The sequence below is a fragment of the Strigops habroptila genome, chromosome 2, assembly GCF_004027225.2.
Source record: "Strigops habroptila isolate Jane chromosome 2, bStrHab1.2.pri, whole genome shotgun sequence".
In the NCBI taxonomy this organism is placed as follows: Eukaryota; Metazoa; Chordata; class Aves; order Psittaciformes; family Psittacidae; genus Strigops; species Strigops habroptila.
In genome coordinates this window covers 15,141,190-15,161,402 of record NC_044278.2, presented here as the reverse complement: position 1 = coordinate 15,161,402, position 20,213 = coordinate 15,141,190, and the positions used below count along the sequence as shown (strand labels likewise).

Genomic DNA, 20,213 nt, shown 5'->3' with positions numbered 1-20,213 from the left:
ATATCAGTAAATCTGTATTACTAGCTGCATTTCGTGGGTTATAAATCAGGAGTGATACTGATTTTTTGCCTTTTTTTCCTGTTTCCTGTGGCTTGAAGCACATTCCAAGTGTTTTCGTGTTACAGGTTTCTGGCTACGTCCCATCCATCTTGTAGGAGAGAGCTCTGATTCCAGCAATGGCAAAGATTCTTGACAGCTCAGGTTCTTTGTTAGAAACGTGTGTACTTTGAATTTCATTCTTGCAACACATTGACGTGGACACTGGGAAGCAAGTAACTAAGATCTGAAAGACAGTTGCCTACATATGGTAACTTTCCTAATCAAGTATATTCGAATGTAATTTTTATCTTCTGGTTTATGGGACTTCAAACACTTATATAGAAGGTCTGTGATGGTCTTATCTCTGTCCTGAGATTGAGTCTTCTTTATCAGAAGCATAAATAATTTGACACAGTTCCTGGCCTTTGGGCAGAAAAACCCCAGGGGAATGAGATAGTGTGAAGGTTAGATTGTCTCTCATCCTTTGAGTTGTGATTCACCCATTAATGTTGAGGTCATTGTCAGGACAATATGGAAGACCATATAGTTACTACTGCAGAGCTACCTTGCTGGCAAATAGAGGGTCTCATTGTACTCTGGTTCTACATAAACTTTAATCTCTGGAGCCACAATTCAGCAAAATAAATAGAATGGTGAAATCCTTGTCTGATTTCCCCCTCCACCCTCTGTGCAGTCACAAATGCAGAGAACCAAGTCAAGCACACCCACATTTATCAATACATATTGCCAGCAGGGCTTTCATTATGTTTAATACCGTGGTTTGTGGAAAAAAAGACACTCTCTCCTATGCAGTTGTTTTCATTTTGAGCTTTCACAGTATGTAATCAGTGTCTTACTGAGAGCAGTGCAAGGTTAACTTTTTTAACAGGACCCAGAAGTGAGGCAATTTTGAATGTTTGACTACAAAAACTGCAGTGCTATACTATTGAGTATGTTTATATCCAAGCTAGTTATGACAAAGAAATCAAGCTTGAGTAAATAAAAATAAGCTATAGAAATATTTTCAACATTACAGCTAATGAGCACTGCTTAGCTTTACAGTAGTTCTCTGATCCATATTTAATCTCTGCAGTAAGGTATTGATAGTTACGATAATTAGTGTAGTGTATCTTTTGAAGCATATGCTCCACTGTACCATAGTAAGCTAGAAAATGAAATAGAAGCTTCATATTTACATAGAAGGGTCTTAGGGAGGAATTTTGTTAGTAGGATTGTAGGTCAGGAATTTGTGTTCCTGCTAATGTCTGTCAACCTCCCACATAGCAAGTATACAAATAGACCTATATAATGTGATTTGAATTCGAGGTTCTTTCTGAGGCTTCTCTAAAATATGACAATACTTTTAGTATTGTATGTATCCCATTGACAGGAGACATCTGATGACTCCTTGGAGTGCAAGATGCAGGTAATGTGGCACGAAGAACAGATTTTTTTTTTCAAGTTGTAGGGTTTTTGTTTTTGTTGTTGTGTTGTTTGGGTTTTTTTTTTTGGTTGGGGGGTGTGTGTGTGGTGTTTTTGTTTGCTTTTGGTTGGTTGGGTTTTTTGTGGGTTTTTTTGTGAGCTTTTTTTATCTAATGATCTTCTGTTTACCCAAGACTGAAACTGATTGAACGTGAAAGCTGCCCAATGGCTACATTTTATCCTCTCTCCCCCCCCACTCTGATATTTCTGTGACATGGTTACTTTTTGGGGGGTTCCCAGTGTGTACAGTTTGTCAAATGATGAACAGAGAGTTTTTAGAAAATGGTGTGTCTCCAGCTTTCTGCTACAGTATAGAACTGTGAAGCTTAGCTAATGCTGTTGCTCCTCAAGAGTCTTTGGTTAAAGTCCTGGTTGAGTTACTTCTGTTTATTTATCTCATATTAAATTAGGCATGAGTTCCTCATTCATCCCTGGTTTGACATATGAAAAGTAATTGTTTAATAATGTTTCAGAGCCTTGAGAAATTAAGAGCATCTTAGCCAGAGGTTGAGAAGATATCTGGACTATCTCCAGAGTTCCCAGTCTAATTACTTTTTTCTTGTTGAACTGAAGTGAATTTATCTTTAGAAAATATGAAATGTCAAGCTATGAGTTCCTGTATTAAACATGATTTTAATTAAAATAATTATGGAAATATGTGCATAGAACTAACTTTTCCTATTTGCATGGTGAGAAAATTAATTTCCATGGAATTACAGTAAAAACATAATAATTATAATTATTCTTTTGACCCAGTAGTTGACAAAAGAATAATAACCTCTTTAGAGGTATTTCTAACTTAGCCTTGTAAGCATAATAACTCTTCTCTGCTTTCAACATGTGCTTAATTTTCAAGACCCTGTAGATAGTTAGATTTAAAAAGTAATGTCTGTACTATTTTTATTTGTTGCCATTTTTGCTGCACTTCCCAACCAAGGGATTGTAAGAAACAATATTATGCTTTTCAGGTACATCTCATAACTATTTCTGGCTTATACACATAAAAGGAGAGGTATGGTGATAGAGACAGGATTTCAGATGTTATATCTTTTGAGAAAAGAATGGGTGTGTTGCCTTCTACAGGAATGAAAAGGCAATATTAGGAGGAAAATGTTGAGGTTTATTTCAGGCTTATAGGAAGATCATAGTATTAAGTACGTCACGTACTTTGTTCGCAGCAAAGCTGCTGATTGGCCTTTGTTAACCTGTTGTCACAGGTTCCATTAGTTGATTCTGAGCTGATGTAGGGAGGTAAGGGCCATGTTAGTCCTTATACAAGACCTTTTGTGTACCAGACTGAAAGCCATTCCTTGTGGGTAAGGTCACTGGTTGTGGATACAAGCCTTATGCAGCACCTGAATAAAGAGGTTGGAAGAGAAAGCTTTTAGTGCACTGCTAAGGTAAGGGGGGCAGTGTAGGCTGTGATTATTGCCTCGGCTGAAATATGTGGCAGGAATATTAGAGAGGTGAGCCTGCACACTGAATGAAGGTGTGTGAAAGGGAGATCTGGGCAATGGGATGCCATAGCAGCTTGCATCAGCTGAGTTGAAGCTGAAAAATTGGCAGTTAATGACTGACATTAGCATATGCCTATTTAATGATTTTTTTGCTAGTGGTCATGATAGTGAACTCTGTAGTTTAAATAACTATACCGAAGAATGTAGTTTTCAATGAAATTGTGAAATGATGAACAAAAAGAATGACGCTTCAAGTTGTTATGAAGAATGATGCTGAAGATGGGAGCATGAAGATGTATGAGTGTGGAACTCTGCTTGCTGAAGAATATCAAAAAAAGAGCATTGCCATCTGAACTAGCTAAAACCAAAGCAACCCAAATATCTCTAAATGACAGTAATTACACTGAGCAGCCTTTTATGGAATTGACTGTGGGCTCCATCTGTCATGGATGTTTGAGTTTTCAAATTAAATTGCTCTCATAGGAAGTTATGTAGCATTAACTATGCTTCACTCACGCAAATTAAACTTTCCCATTTCTAGATTAGTTCTCCATCTAGGTTGTGCCAAGGAGTTGAAGAAAGTTTCAACAAAATCAAGGTCTTACAGAATGGAAGGAGTCACAGTCCTTGCCTTTTACTGTCTGCTGTGCAGGATTACTTCCAGTGTTGTGATCTTTAAAGTGGTTATCATGTTGGAGGACACGGATGCTAAAGCTTTTCTCAGAATCTGTGAAGCTGCCTGTAAGAGGGTCCAACTCTTTGGATTTGCAGACCCTCTTCAGTTGGTGGAAGGCTACTACATTCAGCAGTAATCTGCTGTATAGTTACTTTGGCAATGATGTAGTGGCCTTGCCAACATCAAGTGCGACAGAAAGCTGGAAATAGGGACATGAATCTTAGAGCATGTCCATAGGACAACTCTGTTGTGTTTGCATTCTTGGGTGTGTCGTATTCACCTTCTACTCAACATGAGTTAATCTGCTTGTGAGGAGTAAAGTTGTCCTGCACATGCATAGAGGAGTTGCTCATGGGAATAAGTATCAATTTCTCGATGACTGGTACTGTCTGACTGGTTTTTTTTTTTTTTTTTTTTTTGGAGCGATCCAACACTTTCTCTGGAATGAATAATGAACTACTCCCCACCCCGGAAGCTTGTGCTATGTCCCATCTTCCTACTTGTCAATTTATCTTTATTCATGGTCTGTAGAAAACACTGGTTGAAGGCTACAGTGGTCTCAGAGCAGCTGGCATAAAGATGTCTGGTATTTATTATTTTGATTTTTTTTCTTTTCAGTTTTGCACTTAGAAAATAAGCAAATATTGTTTGGATTAAAGAAAAAAAGACAGCTATGTAAAATTTGCTTGGAACTCTGCATCCATCTTTGGTTTAATCACCTAAGAACAAACCAGATTTTCTGCTGGGAAGTAATTTTTATATGTATTTGTGTTACTTGTCCTTGTGCAGTAGTGCTGCCAATTATATTTATTAGCTCTAAATATTAAACAGCTGGCAGGATTCCATTGTATATAAATAAGACATTTGAGACCTGGAAGAATGCCATTTCTAATACAGCCAGCTGGTGCTTTTTACAGTTACATTCAGCACAACACTACTGAATTTCACTGTATATTCAGTGTTGGGTTAATGACAATAGGAGAACATGGGCTGGTTTGGGATTTCTGTAGGAAATGCCATTGTGTAAAAATATATTGTTTTGAAAGACTGACTGTACCAAAGAAATGCTATATTATGCACCTGTTTTGTGCATTTTGATGTAAATACTTTTGTGTTTGTGTGTTTTTCTGGCAAATACAAAGCAACAAACTGCAGAGGCTTTTTGAATGTGAATTTTTAAGTGTCCCTGTACCACAAATGTGTTTCACTTTCTCTGTTGAAGTGGTGTTTTCTTATTTAAGCGATGGTTTCATGCTTAAAATTCCTGCTTGCTGCTGCTTCTGAAACCATTTTGAATGTTTTTTATAAAGGCATGATCCACTCTGTTAGAATCCACGTAATAACTAAAATAGTAACAAATATCTCTCCCCACTATTAATTTGTTCCTATTTTGTGTGTTGGGAAACTGAGGCATAAATGTGGACTAGGAGTATCTTTAGATTTACCTAACTAGCAAATAGTTTGGAGAACCGGCTTCTTTCCATTCTTAACTGACTGTGCCATGATAATTTCTTTGTAAAGCTTTGCCATCAGTACTTGTCTTGCTCCATCCAGAGATAGAGCTTTAGGTGAAGCATAGGATAACGCTGGAGGACCTGATGCTTTTTATTAATATGAAATATTACAGGAGCTTTTTGTTAGAAGCCATATAGCTGAAAGTGTTATGCCTAACGTGAAATTATTTCTAATTGTAAATACTGAATACACAGTTTTTCACCAGATTACATGTCCACAGCCTTGGGTGAATTCTATCATGGATAAACTTCTGCTTGCTGAGGTACCCATTGTACTAAACAGCTGCTTATTTCCATCTCTGAAGCAGCTACACTTAAAGGCTGAATCTTTCCTAGTTTGTACAATGCTTGTGGATGAAAGGTGCTTACATGTGAGTGGTCATTCAGTACAGATTTCGACCATGGGGACTGTTGTGTTGAGAATTTCCCAGCAAATCTGCTTAACCTGTGAGATAAATAAGAGTGAAATCTGTTTCTCAAGGAGACATGCAGCCTAGAGAAAAATAAAGCTGTGAATGTTTTGCTTATCCAAGCTCTGCATGGGCATTTGAATGCTGGATTCAGGTGTCCATTAGAAAGTCAGATATTTTCCTCATTTTAGAGACCTTTTTACCTCACTGTGATTTAGAGGATTTTGCTTGCAGAAGGGTGAGAATCAGCTGACCTTACAAGTTTGATGATGAAGTACTCTGCTCTCTAGCAATTAGAGATGGAGAAAACGATGGCTTTACTTTCTTTCTGCAGTTTGGTTAAATTATTAGCCTCGTACTCTCATGATAAGGTGTGTACTCTTGCTTTCACAAATATTGTGTGTTTGTGTGTGCTTAGTACCTATAACATAGTCGCACTTATGTATTTAACCCTCTTTATTGTAATATTTGTTATTTTACTTCCCAGATGAAAGCTCTTTAAAAAATTAAGAGCTATTAGTGCATCAACACTTCTGGTGTTTTTGTTTTGAGAGAGGAAAAGGGTCAAGGTTTATGTTAAATTATCTATGTATTTGTTGTGTCTTGGTGAAATGAAGTTTAATTTGAAAGATATTCAGATTACTTTCACAATATGTATTGTGCTGTAGGTAGCAGTGGACGATGCAGCTGTAGTAGGTAAAGGGAAGAGATTCTTGTCCTTCCCAACTTCCTCCAAGTCTGGTCTTATTTTTCTGTTCAGGCTATGATTCTATGGTCGTATCATGGAACACAGTTTCTCTCCAGTCCACTGCCAGGTCATGTGCCAGGAACTGCATGTTGTGGGCTTGTTTTTCTTGCACACGCAAAAAAAAAAAATCACTTTTTTTTTTTTTTTTTTTTTTTTTTTGAGGGAAAAATAGTTTCGCTATTGTGACTTTGCTTTATAGTGAAAGAAAAAATGTGAAGAAACAAACCAGGCAAAAGGTTAGATAAGAATTTTCCATTAGGTCTGGTTGGTTTGGATAATTTGAAGCTATGCATTGTATGGAAAACTGCTATATCTCAGGTTTTGTTGGCCAAATTTAGTATCTGGATACACTTAATGAGTTCCTTATTAAGTTCCTGAGTTATCATCAGACAAGAAATTAAGATTTTTATCTTCACTGTAATTCTGAAACCATTTGCTTAGTTATGAAGAAAACCCAACTTTTAGGTTAAGGCTACGAATACAGTCTCCTGAATGCAATGATATGGCGTTAGGTGTGTTTTGTCTCCTGCCACACAAGTGAAGACTTCAGTGGATGACTAAACAGAGAATGGAGAACACCACAGTGGTAATAGTAGGTGGATCTTAGAGTGAATATTGCTGCGTGTAATTTTATACCAATATATCCTCCTTTCAAACTTACATTCTCTCCAATATGCTTATTTTCTGTCACAGTAGAGCTTTTTTATTTAGCAGTAATGACTGGTTGATGTAAAATCATAGACTAGTAAAACATTATTAGGAGAAAGTGTACCAAAGTCTGTGTCTTAGAAGGGTTTATGTGATGGCAATGATAATTTCACTCTTTGTGTAACTTAATTGGAAAACTTTTTATTTGCAACCTGGAAAAAACTAAAAATTGAAACTGGGGAGAGACCCATTACCAGCAGGTAATTTAATTGACTTTTGAAAGCCAAACATAGAAGAAAAATTCCATGGTACTTCCTGAATTTCTGAAATTCCCAAACTGGATGGTTTTCGGTCCTCCGATATCAGCTGACTGGTGTTTATGGACCTTGCATTAGTGTCTTTGGCAATGTTGTGAGAAAAGTGTTTTCGTATTGATGAGCTGGTCTGGATTGCATTCTTCTATGGTACGGTCATTACATGGGTTTTGCCAATAGCAAGCTTTCAGAGCGCTTGCCATCCTGTTACTACTTAGTTAAACTTTTACATAGTGGGAAGGTTCCACTTTTCATTTAGATTTGAATTATTTTATTTCTAGTCTCAAGCTGCCCTAAAATGTGTGCTAATTTTTTCTGGCTGCTTGATTTCCTCACACTTTCTCAGAATTTTGGCTGTTGTTTATAAGAAGTCTCTCCTTGAATACAATTTTACTTCCAAGTAAGTGAAAAAGTTCTTTGTGTATTGGCTAGGAAGTTGAGTAGAATACATTAGAATCATGTTCAACGTATGTGAAAGCTTGATTCTCTTACTGATCTGAATTTGGACATATTTAGTGTTATAGTAAGAAAGCCAACAGAAGATCGAACTACTATAACAAAGGAGGCATCAAAGTTATTCATCTTATCTTAAATCTTGCAACCTGTTTTCCAAATGTGCGCTTTAACATGATGGAAATATTTGAAATGTTGGATAGTGTGCAATAGAAAGTGTTAGACTGAAATACATATATATGTTTAATTATGATATAATTTCCTATTTTCTTACTGAAAGATTTTTAGCTCAAATTCTTCTTAAAAAAACAAAACCAACCAAGCAAATCAAACAAAAAAACCCAAACCACCAAAAACCCAATACCCCACCCCCCCACCCCAAAACCACAAATGTTATTTAGATAAGTGGTGAATATTCGCATGTGTTAGGCTTTCAGTCTTGGCCTGTTATGTTGCTTTAGTATAAAGTTGAGATGTTTTATACTTAACATGAATTCTATTTTCAGTCAATTAAGGTGACAAGCACTAAGCTGTCATAAAATTACTTGTAGATCTCTTGTGTTCTTGTATACAGATAGAAATGGCTGTGATAGTTTGTCTTTTTGTTGTGGTTTCCCTCTGCCCAATCTTCTTTGTTCATTTTTATTCCTTTCTGAAAGTCTTGCTTAACACAGTGCATTTTCCTTAGGAGGTGGGGGTTTATTTCAACTTTTCAACTCAGGTTATGCTCATGCTCTTGTTAAAGTTAATGGCAAATGTCCCTTGAAAGCAAGATCAAGGATTCTTAGGCAAGTGTCAGATAGACAGCAAAAAGTAAATGAAAGTTTTATATCAGTGAGGACTAATTTCCCATTCTTAAGAAAAATAGCAGAGAGCATTGTGTAATGCTGAAGGGTGCTTACCTACTACAGCAACAAAGATACAAAATGTGGTTTAATATCAACTGGACAAGGTTGTCATTGGAACTGAATTACTTTCATAAAGAATGCTTGTTAGTAGCACTTCCATTTTCCAATATAAGAAAATTAATTTAATGTTTATACATTTCTGGCACAAGGAAATACAATTCTGAAAAGAATAATTAAATAAAAAGTCAAATACTTATTTAATGTCAATCTCTTATTTCCAATGGAATGAACTTCTCAGCAGGAATGTCTACTTTATGCTTGTGCTCAGAACTTCTACTGAACTGCCAGCTGACACTTTTTTCTTTTTTTTAAATCATTAATTTCATTTAAAATTACTTGCTGAGGACAATACTAATTGTAATTGGTGTTAGTATAATACAGAGTAATATCTCAAAGGCCTGCAGATCAGTCATCTCAGCACATATAGGAATTGAAAATGTATTGTGGAGTTTTGGACTCTTCCAACATTTTCCAAGTGCTTCCTAAAAGCTTCATGTGCCTACCTTTACGCTCAGAATAGAATATTTTGATTTTCTATTTGCAAATATAGATGTGTGAGTTTTTTTGGTGTGGGGGTTTTTTTGGTGGGTTTTTGTGTGTGTGTGAGTGTGGTTGGTTTGTTTGTTTGTTTGTTTGTTTGGGTTTTTTTGGTGTGAGTGTTTGTTGGTTGTGTTTTTTTTCTTCTCCTGCTAAAGCTTTAATAGAAATGCATAGTGTCTACACTAAGCAGTTCTAAATACTATGCTTGTCCTGTATGTGAAGCCATTGCCACCTTTGTGGTATAATCTCTAGAGAAACTGGAAACTAGTATGCACTTACTGTGTATGTACAAGGAAAAGGAAGATTCCATTTAATAGTTGTTGAACTCAGAAGTGAATTTTAGCAGTTTCACAGAGGAGCAGAGGTCTCCAAAGGCTTAAGGTCTCTACATGATTTATGAAAATAAGCCATAGAAGGAGAGGAAGAGGGAGAGACGTGGCATTAATGTTCCCGATGAGGAAGAGACTTTTTTGTGCTCACCTACTTTTAAATATCAGAGTCTGTGTGGGAGACCAACCATGAGACACAGATTTATAGGAAACTAGTCTTCATTCATTCTGTCTCTCATGGCATGGCTTGGTGGTTACTTCTTCTTATTGAGATTGCCTGGCAACCAAAGAGAGGGAAAAAGGAAAAGAAGAAAAGGTTATTAGCCAGTTGGTATTTTGTCAGTCAAATGTTGAAAAGTTGCATGCACTGACTATCCGAAATGTGAGTTCTTATCATAATGATCTTTTTGTTTGGGAAGGGATTTGCTGGACTAAATAGCAGAAAGTGAATTTTCTGGTGTTGGGTTTTTTTGTTTTTTTTTTTTTTTTGTTTCCCCGCACCCACCCCCGCCTGAAAACTGTACTGAATACTAAGAGCCAGTGTACGAGAGCAGGGTAATTTTTCAGTATTAGAACAAACCCTGTTTTTCAGGTGGAATTTGAGTGGTGGTTCTGTAGAGGCTTATGTGAACTCTTCACGGATAGTGAAAAGCGATTTCACTGACAAAACAAAAAATCACTTTTTCAAGTTAGTTCAGAAATAAGCAATGATTTGACTGCTCTGCTTGGCAAGGTTGAGGGTGAGACATCCTGGCACATGAAGATGTTTTCATGTGGTTTCAAAGTCATTTCGCTCAGTTAATATTGTTCTAATTCTTCAGCACTGTATTCCCAGTCTGTGTTCTAGCATGCGCAGCGATTATGTAGTATTGAGTTACATCCCATCTATCTACTATTAGAATTATTAATTTATGTTAAAGGACAGTTGGTCATTACTTGAACTGCTGCTCATACCGAATCATACCAAATGCACTATCATACTAGATTTCTTAATGGAAAATAAAACGGTAAATAAATGTTGTTAGACTGTTGCCTGAAATTCCAATGGAGTCTCGGAGTTAGCTGCCTGGATTCCAGTGGTGTCTTGAAAACTATAAAACTGTGGTTTTAGTAGGAGTTTTATAGTTTAGGAGTTTTAGAACAATGTGTCGCTGCAAGAGAAAATATAGGGTTTTTGAATCATGCAGTTGCATATGTGCACTATTGTAAATCACAAAATACCCTTCAATTTCTTAATATAAACTTCAGACTTTTTTTTTTTGTTTTTTGAGGATAAAAAGCCACAAAACCTGAAGTACACCATAGGAAGGATGAAAGAATTGAGGAGATCACTCATGTTCTAGATTCCCACATTGTGAGGGAACTTTTTAATGAGACTGCTCATGACATCCTAGGAAATGGCCCATATTCACTTCTGTACATTTCCTTTTGTAAAGAAAACGGAATTAAAAAAACAAAGCCATAAATCTAGCACACACTGCTAGATCTGTTCTGGAAAAGAAAATCCTTTATGTCCCAACCTTTTCAGTCAGTATGACAGGAGCGTATGAGTTACATCCTCTCACTGGGGATCTCAGAGATTTTTCTATACCATTGAAAGCACTTTCTTGTTTCCTGCTGTTAACAGTATGCAAAGAAGATTTGAAAAATGAAAAGCAAACAAAAGAACACTTTCCAAAAGGCAAATGACATGCTGAGGAGGGAGTGGTGCGATGGCACTTTTCTTCTTCATGTTTCAGAAGTGTTGAAGGTGCCTGAGGCATTAATGTAATGTACTGTGTAATGTGAATTCAGAAGTGGTGGTCACAACTCTGTTCCTTCCTTCCCTCTTGACGATAGGAATAAATCCAGCACCCAAAGCCTCATGTCACAGCCTCATGTTTCTAGCTCTCCTACCTTGCTGTCATAAAATTCCTGACACAATTTTATAAATCTTTTTAGTAAAAAAAATCTGGATTTGTCAACCTTATTGAACTGCTTGGAAGACATTCTTGTCTCTTCATTCTTCCAGCATTTAAAACCTGGCTAGTAATTTCTAGTCTAACCATAGCCAGGACTGATAAATATTCTGTAGCTGCACAGTACTGAAAGAAAGAAATGCCAGTTGGGACGCTTTTGAAGTGTAATGCCCCATGGACCAGAGTTACTCAAGTAATTGCATGTAATTGAGGTGAGAATTAGGTTTGAGTCCCACTGGTGTCTGATTTACACAGTATAAGTACAGACCTTTCATGCAGTCATTCTGCCAGCATCTCAACAGATTTTTCTTCAAGTTCTCAGCCTAACTCCCACCTCAGTATTATATAAGGCCAGTTCTTTCTTGGCTCAGGTAACTTTCTCTGGTCTTACCAAACTCCTGGGAAAGTGTCTGTGCACAAATTTTCTGCAGTATTTCTATGCTGTCACTACTGTGTAGTCTGTCTGTCTCCTTGTGACAGCTTTTCCTTCATCCTTTTGCATATTCCTTTGATACCTTCTGGTTTACCTTTTTAATCTATCTGGAGGACAAAAACTTACACTGTTCTTATTTTCTCTTAGCAAAACTTCAATAGGATGAAATTTTGAATGGGAAAATGCACTATCCTCAGAAATAGATTTTTCTTCTTTTGAGTTCCAGGTGGGTTTCCAAGGTAACTGAGTTTGGGTGACCATACTTTCTTGCTTGATTCTTTCTTGCCCATTGCGTTATATTCTTGCTTCTGCAGAAATACTAGTAGTTGCATGATGTACTGTTTAGGAGAATTGATTCAATGGAAATTAGCCTCCTACTCAGTGCCAGTTTTCCATGGGATGGGAATAGTTCTGGGAAGCTGAAGGTGGGAGGAAAGGAAGCTGAAACTGCAGTAGCATAAGGAAACAGCAGCAACTGGACTCAATGCATAAGGTGAAAAGCATGCCCCTTTCACCTATCTGTTTGGCCTATATAAAGTAAATATCTGCCTGGCATCTGAAGTTTGTTTAGTTGTTTTTTTTCCATGCATCTCATATCATTGTTGCATTATTCTCTTCGCATTTCATCATCTCTTTTCCATTTTGGCTGAATTCTTCTTCATGACTTTTCAGTCTCCTATTATTTATTATAGCTACCTGCCTTTTGACCTGTTCAACAAGGTTTCTGCATACTCAAAATGCTGTCCTTTTCTTTATGCATCCTAAGATACAAAGACTCATTTTAATTAAAACATAGTAACTCTGAACTCTTCTATTAGCTGATTTAGACCCCCACCTTCCAGCAAGTCAGCATTTTCCTCTTGTGTTTAAAATACCTTAGATACTTTTTTTTAAAGTATCCTTAGATACTTTTTGTTTCTAATTATTCTTCCCATTACTGTATCTCTTTTGTTCCCTACAGTAAGGGCACCTTCTCTGTAGCTTTTGTTGTAAGAAAGATCTATTGTCTTCTATTATAAGGAATATCTTAGATTTTTTTACACTCTGCTTTTCTCTAAAATTTGGAAATAAAATTTATCCTATACTTATTCCTGTTTATATATCTCTTCCTTTACTTTTTATCTCCTATGTTGTTGTTCTGTTATTGCAGCTAGCTGTTTGGGAATATAGGTCAGAATGATGCCTATACCAAGTAAAACTGCACTGAATGCTGTCATACTGAACAGGCTTCTTGGTGATGCTGCACAATGGGTTTGCTTCCCATTGCCACTTATCTTTTTAATAGCCAGCATGTTTTTGTGACAGTACTTCTCTTTAAAGCTAAAGTATTGCACTGGGTTTAAGTGACAAGGTTTTAATAACGGGAGGGCTACAGGGGTGGTTTCTGTGAGAAGCTGCCAGAAGCCTCCCCTGTGCACGACAGAGCCAACACCAGCCAGCTCCAAGATAGACCTGGCTGAGCCCATCAGCGATGGTGGTGTGAGACGAAGTGTGCTTCCATTCAGCAATGCTTCAGCATGAAATGACAGATTTGAAATTTTGCTGTTTATGTAAGTGGACTAGCATGGAATACAATTGTTCCAAAGCAATTTTGTCTTCATTGCAAGTTAATGAAGTGATAATTGCACATTGTAACTTTAGGTGAAGAACATAGTAGTGGTGCCACCTTTATTGTGTAATTCATACATCTACAGTCAACTCTCAGTCTAAGCATTTTGGATAAGAAACTTCTGGGAAAAAACATTTCAATGAAACTTGTTCAGAAAAATAACATCTGCCATGGAGATGCTTTAAATTCTGCAAGTTTTGTTTCTGTCTCCCACTGGACATCTAAAATATGTTGAACTGATTAGAAATTATATGGAAGAGATAATAAGTAGATCATGAATCAGTGTGAGTTGCTTTAAATGTCCATAAAATGATGTTTCATTGTATAATCTTATCTAATTTCATCCAGTTGTTGTAACTGAATATTTTTGTTAGGTAATACCTGTAGTCAAATAGGTATATCCAGCTTCATGGGAGGCAATTACGGCATCTGAATGGCTTTTTGCGAGAGCGTTGGATTATTGACTCAGGAGCCATGCTTGTACAAGGACATCTGTCAGAGGAGAGTCCTGCGCTCAGTTTTGGGAACTTGGCAGAGGCTGGGAGCCAGGGTCCAGCTGCTTCTTTTGCAGGCAAGAGCTTATCCTTGTTTGATGGGCTGCCATGTGACTCCAAGCTCTCAAGTGACTATGAGTTCTAGTGTAGTATCTTTGACTCAGAAAGTCTCTGTACTGCTAGCTCTCTTTGGCAATGTAGCATATTATGGCTTGCCGCAGCGTTTCAGCTGCTGTATACACATCCAAGATTGTGTTTTTAACTCTGTTGAACTAGTCAGGAAGAGATAAAACTTGTGTATAGTCAGATCTGTAAAGTGAACTAAAATAAACGTTGTTTCAATTAAAGGAAGAGTATTTATACTGCTTTTTATCTGCTGGTTTAATAACACGATTTAAAATCACATCTTCAGTGTTTTGTGGACAATTTCATTGTGCAGACTAGCTCTTAGTCATATCAAACTTCCTTAAGGCGGTTGGGACTGAGAACTCTCAGATGTTACTCTGATGTGGCTATTTCTTTGTTTTCTTTTTCTTTCTTTGTGTGTGTGTCTACAATGCATATGTTGTAAAATCAGAAAACTGTAAAGACAGTTTACACTTCTGCACCTCAGTTTTTTTGTCAGTATAGTGGGAATAGTACTTTCCTCTCCTAATGTTTGCTATGCAGTACACCAAGGTCCTGCATCAAATGACGCATATGTAAAATGAGTAATTGTTAGGCTGAGATCTTAAATATAACATTGATGTGATTTTATTTTTGAGGGAAGGTGTTTTTTTGATAGAAGTTGTTCTTTGTCTCCCTTCCCTCAAAGAAATTGGGGGTGAGTGATTTTTCATGACATACTTAATTTTGTGTACCTTGCATCTCTAGTTTTTGTACCATGCAGCAGCTCTGTTTGAAGCTCTGTTGTTCCTCAGCTGCACTGCATCTGGTTGCATGGGATAGCATTTGTGGTTTTTTGCAGAGGCTGCGTACGTGGGTGACAGCGAAGCAAGGATTTCTGTAGTTGCTGTGCTACCATATGCTCTTATTAGTATGTGCTTCATTATCATGATAGGAACTTTACCTCATTTGTTTGTGAAATTAACTTTGAAGCATAGAACAGAAGATGATAAGGCTCAGGGCCATCTTACCAGTGTGCATAAATGCCTGATGACAGGATATAGACAATACGGAGCTAGACTCTTCAGTGCCCAGTGAAAGGCCAAGAGGCAATGGATACAATTGTAAATACAGGAAATTCCATTTAAACATAAGGACAAATGTTTTTACTCTGAATACAAACAAACATGGGCACAGCTGCCCAGAGAGGCTGTGAAGTCTCCATCCTTGGAGATATTCAAAAGCTAGACTGGACAGGATCCTGAGCAACCTGCTCTGGCTGACCCTGCATGAGCAGGGGGTTGGGCTAGAAGATCTGGAAGGGTTTCTTTCAACTTCGGTAGTATTGTGAGTCCATAAAGGCATTATTCATTGCATGAGTTATAGCGCTTTAGTGGTGAGGCACTTCATTTTGTATTTTAAGACTGGGAATATAGAATAGCTGCAGCTTTTGTGTGCATAAAAGCTGAAGAATGATGACCCTAAAAAAAACAAAAAAAATTTGGTCCTAGTCATCCATTCAGGGAGAAAGTGAAGAAAGATACATCTCAAGTCACTTAGTTTTGTATGGTACGTGGCTAACAGTAAATATTTACTTTGAGCATCCCTATAGAATTTCTTTTTTCCTGTGATTGGTAAATAGTCCTCTCTGGTAAGAGTGACTTCAGGTATCAGGTAGGACCGGGCCATGAGTAGTTCACAAAAAGGAAACCCACTCCTTCCCTGTCTGGGTCAAGTTTATCATCTTATTACTGATGTAAAAACAAATGATGACTGTATTCTTTAAAAATCATTTTAGCATCATAGCCTATCTAGTCCACAGAAGATTTAGGTAACCAAGATACGGTATGTTGGTGGTAATTTTTAATAACTCTGGAAACTGGGCTAAGCTTGACTGTTTGTCCAGAGGACGCATATCCCAGGCAAAATCAGTTGTCGTGCTTTGAATAAATTTAAAACTAACCTTTCATTATGACTATGTGAAATTTCAGTGGGAGCCATTGGCTTTTGCTTGTGATATTTTAAATTTTGTTTAATCTTTGAAATACAACTTGATTCTAACAGTGAAAATGTGGTGGTGTCCTAGTAAACCTCTTCTGTTTGACATGAGTGTGGTTGTAGTAAAGACATGTTGGAATCACAATTGAAAGGACAGCACTGCATGGAATTTAAGAAAGCACAGTTTTTTTAATAATGCAAACCAGCTGTAGCATTTCTTTCATGCCACCTTGAAATAACTTGGTGAAGACTGACTTCTTAATGGTGAATTCTGTGTTCATTTAATATGTTTATGTGTTTTAAGAGGAAAAAAGTAAGTGCAAGCTTGCCCAGACTTTGTCTATTTTATAGTGATTTTGAGCAAAGTGATTTTTGCTTTTTCACAGCTTTTGACTCTAAATGTGATTTTTATTGGTATAATCTCGAAATATTTCATTTTTTCTGTTTTCTTTTTTTTTTTCTTTTCTCTCTTGTTCCAGTGGGAAGAGATTAGTGGTGTTGATGAGCATTATACGCCAATCAGAACTTACCAAGTGTGCAATGTTATGGATCACAGTCAAAACAATTGGCTGCGAACAAACTGGATTCCACGCAATTCAGCTCAGAAGATATATGTGGAGCTCAAGTTTACCTTGCGGGACTGTAATAGTATCCCTCTAGTTCTGGGCACTTGCAAAGAGACTTTCAATCTGTATTATATGGAGTCTGATGATGACCATTCAGTAAAGTTCAGAGAGCATCAGTTTACAAAGATCGACACTATTGCAGCTGATGAGAGCTTCACCCAAATGGATCTTGGGGACCGAATTCTAAAGCTGAATACAGAAGTCCGTGAGGTGGGGCCTGTCAGCAGGAAAGGCTTTTACTTGGCTTTTCAAGATGTAGGTGCGTGTGTTGCCTTAGTCTCAGTGCGAGTGTACTTCAAGAAGTGCCCTTTCACTGTCAAGAACCTCGCCATGTTTCCAGATACAGTACCCATGGACTCCCAGTCACTGGTGGAGGTGCGGGGTTCTTGTGTCAATCATTCCAAGGAGGAAGAGCCACCCAAGATGTATTGCAGTACAGAAGGAGAATGGCTAGTGCCCATAGGGAAGTGCTTGTGTAATGCTGGCTATGAAGAAAGAGGCTTTGCGTGCCAAGGTAACAATGCCCTCCATGTTCATAGTTCAATTATTAACAGGAGCTTCACTTTATATCCCTACTCTGTGTATTGGGTCATATTAATTTTCTGCAAATTCTTGACAGAATTAAATTAGTTCATAAAATCGCCATGAAAATGGGGTTTAATTAATCTGTGTAAATAATGTAATTTGCTACAAATATTTGATAAAGGTCAACAGCTGCTTTTGAGTTGATACAGTGTGTAGCACATCTAGCCTCTCTTACAAGTCTTAGACCTCATTTCAGTAGATTATAATTTTCTCAAATGCATTGTTTGTGTCAAAATATTTGATTTTTTGTGTGATTTTTTTTTTTTTTTTTTTTTTTAAACTTTGTGGCTTGATGTATAATTTTTGCTACTGAGCTGTGTTGATTAATTAGGATTGGTCAGAAAAAAACAGGTAGCATTGTTTTGGATACCATAGTTCCTAAATGCAGATCCATTTGGAAAATTAATATTTGAACTTCAAAATTGCATTTGCATGAATACTCAAAATAATTTTCTCCAAACTTTTGGTTTCTGTAAACTGTGGTTATGTGAATGCTCCCAAGAACAAGACTATGCCAGGGATTTTGAGTTTTTCCACAAATGGTCTTGTAAACATTAGAGAAATGCATATTATATTTCCCTGATTTTAATATCAACTGAAATTGTGGTGGTCTACGTTTTGCTTACTATAAAAGTACATGTTGAAGTTTTGTGCTAGTTGAATCTTAAACCTCTTTTCACAGAGTGCCTCAAAGGGTGCTGGCTGTGGCAAAGGGTCTTCCATTAAATAAATAAATAAAAGTTAAACAGTAACCTCTAGAAATGCCATGGATGGAAGGAGTGGTAGCTATTTACTGGGGGGGTGGGATGGTGTTTGTGTGTTTGTATCATGCACATATGCATGTATGCATAAGAACAGAAATTTAAAGTATTCTGAACCTGGTTGAGAGAGCACCTATTCTTTTTTCATCAGTCCTACAGCAAGCTTAGTCAAACAGTAAGTCCTGGGGAGCTACTAGGAGGCCACCAAACCACAGACAGGCAGTTGTGAAAACTGTTGCTCAAATTAAGGTGACTTTTTTCCAGAATATGCCAGGAAGTTGTGTGAGGAAAGGGGTAAGAGTGTGGGGATTTTTGGTTTTGCTTTTAAAATAAGTTTTAACACTGGTTTTGACCTCAAGATGAATAAATTGGGGAGCTGAGTCTGTTGAGTATCTTTTTCTGCAGTTAGATATTGATAGTAAGAAAAACAAGTTCTACTCTTCCATTAAGAGTTGAATCCAGGAGCGGGTATTTTATTATTCAGAAATGCTTTATCTAGGGCCTCCTATAGCTACACTTAAAAATGCTAAATTTTTAGTGATACTCTTTTAAGCACTGTCTTGCTTACTGTAGAACCTGTATCCTCGTAAATGATTGAAAGCTGTTGGTTTAGCATTTCACTTACACATGAACACACAAAGACAATCAGTCCAGAAAGTGACAGACTACAACTGAACAAATGTTGAACTAAATGAAATAAACTAAACCAAAATGTTTTATTAAAAACAGATTCTCAAATGCTTGGGGTAGGCAAGGCAGCTCCTACTGAGTTCTGCAGAGATTAGGAGTGAGTTCATATCCATATGTGGGTATATCATATGTGATTTGGAAGGCATAAAATCAGTCCATAGGACTACTATCTCTTTCTTCTTCCCCCTAACTCTTCCTCACCAACTGTTGATCAAGGGAGTGATATATGATGAAACCATTAACAATAGTGACAGGTCCTTCTCGTTTATTGTGATTTAACATAAAATGTTCTACTAACTTTTATTGTAAGTCATATTTATAAATATTTTCAGTGTGATGTGTTTGAAGTGGCACTCTAAAAGCAGTCAGTAATTCAAAACCTCCCATTTGCTGGCATCAGTAACTCAGCAGAGTTTGAATGCTCAGAAATGAGCTCAGTTCTGACCACAGGCTCAAGGCTGTTCCTGCACCTTTTCTTTTCCTGTTCTTCTCTCCTTCATCTTGCTCCTTCCTTTAGGGTGTTGGGGTTTAAGTTGGTTTTGGTTTTTGGTTTTTTTTTGTTTGTTTTTTTGTTGTAGGTGGTTTTGTTTTGTTGGTTTTGTTTTTTGTTGTGGGGTTTTTTTTTTGGGGGGAGGGGTATTGGTTTTGTTTTTTTCTTTTGTCAACAAAAGGACAGCAAAGTCAGACAATCCTGACTACAGAATCTGAAGAAGATCCAAAATGGTGTTACAAAGCTGGGCTGGAATGAAGGCATAATTTAAGAAAAAAGTAGTGTTTCAGTTGAAGTTTGAAAGGGTAACAAGTAATAGAAAATATTCTCTTCCCAGTAATTGAAAATATTCAACAGCTTAGTGTCTGTCACTGATCCTCCATTCAGACTGTTGCTGATGTTGATTGCTTCCATAACACTGTTTTCAGAAACAGTGTCGTTTTGCATTAGCAGGAAATTATCACTGATGTTTAAAATGAAACACCCTAATAGTGTATAATCAGCCTATTTAAAATTCACTCAGAACAGTTTTTCTTGGTACTTGGAAAAATATTAAGGCACAGTCATTCCCCCAAATAACACAATCTATACCATTTTCCACGACTGCTTCCCTTTGTCTGCATAGCCAGGAGACATTGGCATAAGGCTCAAGCCGTTTTTTGCTGTTTATGTACATGTATATATAAAACTATACATGTTTATAGAACATACTTGTATCTAAATTATGAAAAGCCAAGATTGGAATATTTGCTTTACTCAGGGTATTGTTTCTTGTTGAAAAGATTGTTGTTCTGTTTTGGGTCCTAGCAGCTGATAAACATTTTACGTGTGCAGCAGTACAATGCCTACCTGTCAGTTAAACAAGCGAGACCAATTTTGCTGTCACCATCCTTGTCTTCCTTATTCTGTGTGTGTAGAAATGATTTCTCAAAAGCAAATTGTATTC

At 37.1% G+C, this 20,213-nt stretch overlaps 1 protein-coding gene across 3 annotated transcripts in view; it reads left to right on the top strand.

Moving 5' to 3' along the window:
- Positions 1-20,213, top strand: part of LOC115601466 (ephrin type-A receptor 3) — a 230,289-nt gene that overhangs the window by 56,762 nt on the left and 153,314 nt on the right. For all 3 annotated transcript variants that reach the window (XM_030471489.1, XM_030471490.1, XM_030471491.1), the window contains exon 3: positions 16,595-17,255. In XM_030471489.1, coding sequence (XP_030327349.1) covers positions 16,595-17,255 — 661 coding nt within the window. The remainder of the gene's footprint in view (positions 1-16,594; positions 17,256-20,213) is intronic.